Source organism: Haliaeetus albicilla, chromosome 1, assembly GCF_947461875.1.
Source record: "Haliaeetus albicilla chromosome 1, bHalAlb1.1, whole genome shotgun sequence".
NCBI classification, from domain to species: domain Eukaryota; kingdom Metazoa; phylum Chordata; class Aves; order Accipitriformes; family Accipitridae; genus Haliaeetus; species Haliaeetus albicilla.
In genome coordinates this window covers 71,125,289-71,135,341 of record NC_091483.1, presented here as the reverse complement: position 1 = coordinate 71,135,341, position 10,053 = coordinate 71,125,289, and the positions used below count along the sequence as shown (strand labels likewise).

At 42.1% G+C, this 10,053-nt stretch overlaps 1 protein-coding gene across 1 annotated transcript; it reads left to right on the top strand.

The window, feature by feature from the left end:
- Positions 1-2,059: 2,059 nt before the first annotated feature.
- CYTL1 (cytokine like 1) lies at positions 2,060-4,897 on the top strand. The gene is made up of 4 exons (XM_009929443.2): positions 2,060-2,418; positions 2,526-2,570; positions 3,935-4,063; positions 4,229-4,897. Exons 1-4 carry the CDS (start codon positions 2,275-2,277, stop codon positions 4,310-4,312), a joined length of 402 nt encoding a protein of 133 aa, XP_009927745.1. The 5' UTR covers positions 2,060-2,274; the 3' UTR covers positions 4,313-4,897.
- Positions 4,898-10,053: the final 5,156 nt, after the last annotated feature.

Here is a 10,053-nt window from a genome sequence, read left to right as displayed (position 1 = left end):
AATACTTTTTTTTCCCCCAAAAACTAGTTTTCAAGACTCTGATTTTCCCTCTAAAATGGCTGGGGGAAGCCCCTTTCTTTTACACATGTTCAGTCATTTCCCCTTCTCCCACTTTCAGATGAACCTTCCTGGTCTACTGCAATGCCAGGGCATTGCAAGTACTTCATGAGATACTTTACTATTTTGGTTAATACCTAGCTAGAATCTGAATTTGAAGGCGGGGGAGGGGGGGAATAACTTGTGAAATAACCTGTTCTTGATTCAAGGGTACCTCCATTTTACAGGGCAATTAATATGTAAGAACAACATATGTTCAGCCTCAGGCCTGCATCCCAGCATCTGGATTTCTCAGCTCCGTCTGGCATCTAATAAAAGAACAGAGCCTCATAAATTCAACTCAGAAAGCAAAATGGTTTTTATACATTTATGACAGCCATATAGAGATGTATTCATTCTGTTTGAGACCACAAATGTATAAATACAAAGGTCTCCCCAAGCAGCCATAACAAGCACTACTGTTTTGATTAAGAAATTGTGAGCATCTGCATAGGTTAAAAGAGAAAATGATACTGGATCTGGGAGGTTTCCTTTACAGTAGTAAGCTTTCAGACTTGCTAAGAATGATAAGCAAGTCTGATTGATACTGCCTACATGTGATACCAGTCCTGGAAGGATTTCTCTCTATCTGCAGCCTATGTAGTCCCACAGCTGTACATTACATTCTCAAGTGTATTGGGTTTACGTGGCAAGGTTTTGGTAGCAGTGGGGCTACAGGGGTGGCTTCTGTGAGAAGCTGCTAGAAGCTTCCCCCAGTGGTACCAATGCCAGCCACCTCCAAGATGGACCCGCCACTGGCCAAGGCCAAGCCTATCAGCAGTAGCGTCTCTGGGATAATGTATTTAAGAAAGGAAAAAAGTTGCTGCACAACAGCAACTGCAGCCAAGAGAGGAGTGAGAACATGTGAGAGAAACAGCCCTGCAGACCCCCAGGTCAGTGCAGAAGGAGGGGAGGAGATGCTCCAGGCGCCGGAGCAGAGATTCCCCTGCAGCCCGTGGGGAAGACCGTGGTGAGGCAGGCTGTTCCCCTGCAGCCCAGGATGGTCCACGGTGGAGCAGATCTCCACCTGCAGCCCGTGGAGGACCCCACGCCAGAGCAGGTGGGTGCCCGAAGGAGGCTGTGACCCCGTGGGAGCCCCACGCTGGAGCAGGCTCCTGGCAGGACCTGTGGCCCCGTGGAGAGAAGAGCCCACGCTGGAGCAGGTTTTCTGGCAGGACTTGTGACCCCGTGGAGGACCCACGCTGGAGCAGTGTGTGCCTGAAGGACTGCAGTCCGTGGAAGGGACCCACGCTGGAGCAGTTTGTGAAGAACTGCAGCCTGTGGGAAGGACCCACATTGGAGAAGTTCGTGGAGGACTGTCTCCTGTGGGAGGGACCCCACGCTGGAGCAGGGGAAGAGTGAGGAGTCCTGCCCCTGAGGAGGAAGGAGCGGCAGAGACAACGTGTGATGAACTGACCACAACCCCCATTCCCCAGCCCCCTGTGCCACTGGTGGGGAGGATGTAGAGAAAATCGGGAGGCAAGCTGTGCCTGGGAAGAAGGGAGGGGTGGAGGGAAGGTGTTTTGAGATTTGGTTTTATTTCTCATTACCCTACTCTGGTTGATTGGCAATAAATTAAGTTAATTTTCCCCAAGTTGAGTCTATTTTGCCCATGACGGTAATTAGTTGAGTGATCTCTCCCTGTCCTTATCTCGATCCACGAGCCCTTTGTTATATTTTCTCTCCCTTGTCCAGCTGAGAGTGGGGCAGCGATAGAACGGCTTTGGTGGGCACCTGGCACCCAGCCAAGGTCAACCCAGCACATCAAGAAAGAGGCGCATGTGCCAAAGCACATACAGGATCAAGGCCTACAGCACTTCAATAATCCTGTGCTGTTTCTTACACATATTTCTGTTGCTTGAGATGCTCACTATGTTGTTTTCTTTCTGGAATGAAAAGTGCCAGTGTGTTTTTTTTTGTTACCCTCATTCCCTCCTTTCCCTGCTCCAGGCAGGAAAGCACTAGCAGCACTGCCTTATAGGTTGGCAGGAAATTTAAAACGGCAGCAAGCTGCTGCTCGGACCACCCCCAGACTTTTTTTTTTTCCCTTTGATGCAGAAGACTATTTAATTGGGGGCTGACTTGTCAAACTTGCTCACTGACGCTTACCGGTAGCTGCCTAACCACTAACGGTGATTTTTTTCCTCCCTTCCTCCTCCTTTGGACAAGCTCCCCACAATGAAGATGCTGCTGAGCCTGATTGCTCTGCTGTCTGCTGCCCTGTTAGTCAATGCAGCCCCTCCAACTTGCTACTCGAGAGTGTTGTCTCTGAGCAAAGAAATCACGGAATCCTTTAAGGAGTTACAGACGTCCAAAGCTGTGGTGAGTCTACTTGAAAACTGCTCCTGCAAAGATGCTGCAGGTTGCTTGCTTATGACACAAGTTTCCCTCCAAACAAAACTGCAACCGGTCTTTCTTCTTTTCTGCAGGACTCATGTGTGGAGATGCTGCCCAGGCTGTACTTGGACATACATGTAAGTTTTCACACTTCTTTCTTACCACTGTGTAGTAAAAGCAGTTAATGAAAAGAGAATAACTCTTAAGACTGTACCTCAGAAGAGTGGTTCGAAATTAATTTTTAAAAGCTTAATTGATGAGAGATGAGTGACCCAAAAAAAATCTCATTTTGAACCGTATTAAAATCCCTATGGAGCTTCTGAGATTTTACTTGTTTAAAAATTCAGAAATGAGGAAATCAATATTTTGAAGTGATTACCATTAGTACCTTATTAATTTATTGTGACAGAACCTTTTCAGAAGTTAAATATGTGCAACAAAACTCTGAATAACAATTTAAAAAAAGAAATGCAGAATAAACTTTCTTCACTTAATAAATCTACTTAATTTTATATCATGAGTGACTTCTGGCACTGCAGTTTTAATAAGAAGTGCAGGAATACCTGGCTTTTCCTGTTTTAAATAGCCACTCATTGAATCCAGAAAGAAAAAGTATGCCTGAGGATATGGAAGTGTGATACTGAGAAAAGACAGCAGTAGTCATCTCCCAGCAAAGACAAAATAGTCTCCTGCACACATAGTTTACGTCAGTGTTCTACCCTGGGATATTAAACATATTTTGCTTCTTTTCCCAGTGCTTCACTGAGTAACTAAAAAGTAGAAAATACCAGACAAAGCAAGAGATGTCTGACACATTTTGCCAGAGGCAACTACACCATCAAGTCTTGCAAGTCAGGACCCTCTCCATTCCAATTCCAGAGTTGCCAGTACATCACTTCATTGCAAAGACCAAGCAACATGAGTCCAGTGCCTCAGTTTCCCTTGCGTTAAAGCAAGAGCTGGGATATTTATTTACCTGCTTCACAAGGATGCTGTGAAATTTATGTTGGCTGTGCTTTATTTTGATAACACAAAGTCTGAAGTAAAAATTACTCTGAAAAAATTTTGCCCGGTGCTCACAATATTGCCTATTGTACAGGAATAGAGGAATCACGTTTGTGAGATCTTGATAATCTTTTCACCAGCTAAATCAGGTGCGCTCTTAAAAGTGAGATAGGGCACCTATTCTGTAGTTAACTCCACCTACTACAGGAGCAGATTTGATTGTATTGGCGCTGCTGCCTCTGAAAGCATGTGAGAAATAAGCTGGCAGACCAAAACTGTGTCTATGCACTTTTCCAGGCACTTATTTGGACCAAACATCTTTGTTATGCAATATTGATGGTGAATTTTCCTAGCTAAAGGTTACATAGATTACACATACATAGAGGTAGGAATTCAAGGTTCCCACAGAGGCAGTAAGAATTTTGTAAGTGGTGGACGAGAAACATAAATCTGTGTTTGTGCAGAGTTACACATACCTCTTTTGCGTGCTTTGCAGAATTACTGTGTGTTGGCAAAACTCCGTGATTTCGTGGCCTACCCCAGATGTGAGAGAGTCCTTGAAGTGAGTGAGCTGAAGGAAAAAGCCCGGAGCCTGTACACCATCATGATCTCCTACTGCAGAAGGGTAGGTCAAGATGCACCAACAGGGACATAGTCTCTGCTTTTAGCCCTCTCTGTCTCCACCCTGTCCCCTGACCAGCAAAACTGGACCAGGGCCTGAGCTTCTCAACATTGTGCTATCTTCTGCCTTCCTCCTTATAAATGGTAGCCTTCTCTTTTGTTTCTCCAGGACTTGGCTTTCCTCACTGATGACTGTAATGCTCTGGAAAGTCCTGTTCTGCCTCCCATTGAGCCCTCCATCATTGAGAGCTAGAAGGGAGTCAACCCAAAAGCTGTACGTGGGAAATTTTCAAGGAGACAAAGAGTCAAAATACGTATACACAGTCAACTACAATGTTAACAACTAAGATCTTTTTCAAGCACACTAGCAATATTATCTCAGACCTACCCATTTTTCTCTGCCTTGGCAGGAAATGAACTGCATGCTTTGCATACCTACTGAGCTGCTAGGGAAACTATGGTTAGAGAGCATTTTTTCATTTGGCAAGGTATGATATTTCAGCTTAGCCAAATGTATAAGGTATGTTTTGTTTAAACATTAGATACTAGATTTTTTTTTACTCTTTTATGAATATCTAGATTCATATAAAGAAAATACATTATGATCAATATTATATCCTGACTTAGCAGTCCTTTTATTAGATGGGCATGGAAGGGACCACGGGTTTTTTTCTTAAAGTGTTTGATAGGAGAAGTGTAACTCTGTACTGGCAGATGTCTCTCTACTTGTATAGCTCATATATGTATGCTGATAGTTTTTGATGTCAGACTTGTAAGAATGGAGGTGAAAGTAACATGTCTCTGTGGCAAACTAAATAAAAACAGCCTTCTAACCCAAGATGTTTGTGTTATATCATGTCTTTCAAGATCAAACTGAAAAGTGTCATTCTTATAAACTTACTTTTCACAGTCACTTGCAAGTTGTTTTTCACAGCATAAGCCATCTTTAGCTTTGTTTCCATAGCAATGCAAAGTTTGCTGTGTCTGCATGACTTGACAATGTGTAAGTTTCTACTGGGAGAATTTTTCTGTACTGCAAACAATTTCTTTGATGAAATTAGTGGATTTTTTTTAAATGCTGTTTCTGTGTTGTGAGGCAGCGGCTCAGAAAGCCTATAAATACAAAAAGTTTGGATAGATTGTTAAGACATAGCCCATATACTGAGCCACTGAGATTAATAACATTTCCAGGTAATAGTTCCAGAGTCATTGGTCCCTTCAGTATCTGCAGGACATGAGACCTTCACACCCAGCAGCTCTTTGGTGCCAAGAATAGAAAGGGTCTTCCCTGTATTCTTGGAAGTAGCTGCTATTATGCCAGAGAGTCCCTTCCCTCCCTCTGTGCAAGTGGTTCCTCTCTCTCCTGTATAGTATTTGCTGGTTGTTCATCTGCAGCACTGCCAACCCTGGTGACTTGGTCAGTGGTCTCACCATGTTTTATAAAAACCCCATCCTCTGTAATCATGGGATTATGTGACAATCGCAGCTCCTCTATCATCCTGTCATCCTAGTCAATATCTGATGGTATAAACCAAAATGATTGATAACTGTTATAGAAATAAGTGAATCATAACATTAATTCAAAGGAAAAAATGTGCAGGGGGAAAAAAAGGGGGGTTTCTTTATTTTGGAATTAGCCTGTCACGTAGAAACTACTAATCTGATTTCACTATCCCACTGAACCACAGAATAAGGGTGAGAAACTCTGAACCCAGGAAAGATACAGAAGGAAGAAAGTAAACAAGTGCTTTTCTTTCTGGTTTGTTTCAATTCTAAGTGTCCATTCAAGGAATGCGCCTGTCAGACTTTGTACTTCTCTCCTGAAGATGAGGTCCTCATGTGCTAACCCTACTAATCCTCTAGATGAGCCATTATGCTACAGACTGCTCACAGGGGTTCTACTCAGGCATCTCTGCAGGCATGTGGTAGAGACACTAGCAAGCTCAGTGATATCTGATCTAGTACCAGGCTGAACTCAAAAATGTGCAACAGCTCAGATAGTCCTACTATCAGAAAAATCATTGCTTAGTTTGCCTTCTAGGATTCTTCTCCTCTCCAAGCCAGCAACCTCTGTACAAGATTCTACACACTCTAGAGATACCCAAGGCCAACTCCTTCAGCAGCAACCATATCCTGGAATAAAGGCACCTATTAACATGCTGGCAGGGAGGCTGATACCCACATAGGGAGTGTGCAAGCTCTGGCAGCTCCCTGGCTCAAGGAGAATGCGGGTCGAGTTGAACCATTTGTTTTCAGACTCTACGTTCAAGCTTTTCCTCCCTCTAACCAGAGGCTCAGCCACCACCTGGGGAAGCAAGCAGCGCTGGAATAACATCGAGGCCTACACACTTCCATACAAGTACCAAAACTACATCACAGCCTCTGTTTTTCATACCTTTATACAAAGACAGCCACGGACGTACCTTGCAAGAAAGCGTGGTATGGTCACCACAGGCCATGGTGTTTGCAGAGCTAACCCAGGGACAGGGCAGTACACGTGCTTGGAAGCTGGCAGCAGAAGCTGTTAGTTTTTGGCTGGTTTTTTCCACCTCCAGCTGACACATTTTTTAAACACGGTCCTGTTGTAAATCTTGCGTTGTGACTTGGCAAGCAAACAGCAGAGCAAGACGCGTTTCCTTATCCACGGAAGCCCACGCAACTCTGTCCCTAGATCTGGACCTTGGGTAAAGTCTGCGCAGGTAACGGTGGCACTTCTGCCCCTGCTTCTACCTGTCGCATGGACGCACGCTTTCTGAAATGGAGTATTTGATGAGGATTTTCTTATAGATCTTCTCATAACTCTTTATCCTGCTTTATTGAAGTAAATGAGACTTCTCTAGCATGTTTTGATGGAACACGTGATCCTAACTCCAGATTTCTCCTGTAATGTTCCATTCTTTCAACCACCTTCCAAATGTATTTTCTCCTGCTTTAGGCTGATTACATTTGCAAGGAAAATGTAGCCTAATTTCTTTAGGATAAAATATCTTGCAAGAAGTCTTTGGAACTGGAAACAGAGTAGAAATCATTATTTTATTTGCATTGCTTTAGTTAGTAACTTTAACCTTTTCATGACTGACAAGGACACACTCTGTCTGCAATATACTCCTAGCAATATACTCTTATACTCTTAACAACAGCTCAGTTCTGTACTCTTATCCTACTTCTGCAGAAGCTGAGAAAAGCAACTAGGTGCATTGGGGTCTGTACATACTTGAATGGACTTTAAAAGCCTATCCTCCATTTGCAGATGCTGTATATTTTATTCCCAGGATCAGATTTGTCTGGTTGTTGGTGTCCTTTTAGACCAAGTGTATTCCCTATGGTTTATGCTGTGATTCTCTTCACATCTCATATGTCATTTTTAATGGAAAGTGTGCCGAAAGCAAAGCTATGCTTTTTCAGTTCATAGTAACCTGCTGTCACTCAGACTGTCATAATGAGATTTGTGATTAGATGAACGTTTTTTATGAACAGCATCTTTCTCCAGGTTGTCATGATCCAGGGGAAAAAACAGTGATAAAGAGTTCTAATCCACTTGTAATTTGCCAAGAAATCATCCACCTCTCCCTTTCAGTAAGACAGGAAGTTTACCAACTTTTTAATTTACCATTGTACCAGGTATATAAGGAGCAGTGGAGCCATTCATGCAGCTGAGAATTTATTCCTGCAACACAGCAGCTCATGCTCATTAGGGTCCCAGCCAACAGGGAGACCGTGAAGGGATTAAGGACATATTTGTTGTAATTCGTCAACTGGCATCTCGCCTAGTTATTGCAGAATATTACTAAAAGCACATCATTAAGGAACTGCACTCAGTTTCTACGATCATTAGGGAAGAACTGTAGAAAAACAAAGCATCTGTTCTGTTTTCTTGCCTGTTGAAGGAGGTCTGTTGGAATGAGCAGTCAATCCTAGAACTAGGTTTTCTTTTGCAGACTTCTCTCTATCTGCAAGAAGCCTCACTAAAGAGCAGTCCTAGGACTGCTAGACTCTCCCTCATATTATCACATAGAACCCCAAGGTAGTCAAAATGGTAGGTCTTGGGGACTGTCTCTGCAGTATTATTCAAAGAAAGACATTAATTTCCAATTTTGCCAAAAAAATATATGACAGATTTTACTAGAACCAGCTTCTTTCCTATCTCTTTTGTTCCAGTCTCAGTCACATAGGCTTTCCTTAAGCAGGCACTCTGGTCACTCCACTCCTCATACGCAGTTTTTTGGTGAAACCAGGCTAGGGATGAGGGCTAGCAAATGTCTAATCCCTGGCCACTACCCCAAGTCAGGAAAGATGTCAGCTGTCGAACAGATAATTAGATCATTCAAGGTGAAGGGTTCCACTGGATAATATGTGACTTGCTACTAATTAACAGGATACAAATTAAGTATGGTCTTATGAAATCCTTTTTTTTTTTTTTTATAAGCAAAGAAAAAACAATGCAGCACTGGGGAGGAATGTGATCTTTTAGGCTGTACACTTTAGAGCAGAGTGTTAGTTTGTCCAAACACCAGATTTAGGAGTGCCTATTTGTCCATTGCACCTTTCCCTATGTATGTGGCCTCTGTGGGTTGAGCTAATGGGATGCTGATGGAGATTTTCCAAAAATTTGCTACAATGTTAAGGTCTTGTAAATAATGGTACCTTACAAACATGTAACCACTGTACTTTAACCAGTACTTTTTCCACATTAAAAACTTCTCATTTTTGGAGTGTATGGCAATGCAAAGGAAAATTATAGTGGACAAGCTCCACCAACTTTTTTTTGTGCAACTTTTTGGATTCTCACTTTTCTTTTAGGTTTGCTATGGCCCTGAACCCTGTGCCACCCAAGATTTTACTGTTAGCCTGCCAGAGTAAAAAGAAAAGTAGTCTGCAAGGAAGCTGTTGGTAGCTAAGTCAAAATTCAGAGACAATGTTGAGAGAAAGGCCATGATCTCATTATCAAAAGATTTTTCATAGTCTGTGTTTCCTCAGCATCAGGTAAATGTATATCCTCAGATAAAGAATATAGCAACAAACAGGAAACCAATTAAAATGTTTATCTTTTGAAGATAGATAAATTCATACATATATACCCTGAAATCTTGTTTCATGTTCACAGGTCTGTAAAGAGGATGTGTTCAGAAAGATAAGAGGATTTTGAAGCCAAACAGACATGGGGGGGTGGGGGGGGAGAGAGAAACCTCTCCAAAGATATTTTGCAATAGATTGAAATATATTGACATTATTTCATCAGTATTCAAACCTTACAGAAGAAAAAAAGCCAAAGTCATAGAACAAGAAATAAGCTTGAGACCTTCTAATGCATCTCCTGAGCCCAAGACTACCCTGGCTATCACAGGTCATTCCTGATAGCAGTTTGCCTGAAAGTTTTTTAAGAAAAAGTTGATCTAGAAAGCCCACAACAGTTCAAATCAATCTATTCCAGACATCTCTTTGGTTGGAAAGCATTACCTGGTACTCAACGTGCCCTCTCAAAATTTAAGCCCATTGTTTCCTGCTTTATTCATCACAGAAATGGGGATTAGATTGTTCTTTTTTGTCTTTGCAGCAAACGTTAGTACATTTGAAGACTTCTGTCTCTCCCTGGTCTACAAATCCAATTCTTTCAATCTTTCTTCATTGATCAGAGGTCTAGAAAATATGACCCTTCTTGTTGCCTTTCTTCTAGCTCTATCCACTTCGTTCCCACCCTTTTGAAGCACAGTGCTCAAAGTTAAATAAATAGAGACATCCATCTGAGGCTTTATCAATGTCAAGTTGTGTAGAAAGAAAGATTGATCAGTAATGTTCTGACAACATTAGATTACAAATAAAAAATGATCTCCAAGAATCTGGAGACACTGTTACACTTTTCTATTTAAATTTTAAAATGAATGTAGAAAGTTAGAGTACAAGTTAACCTCACTACTCTATAATGAAGAAAACATTTGGGGGAAAACAAAAAAAAAAAAAGCAACCAATACTGAAATACAATGGCTGCTCCATTTG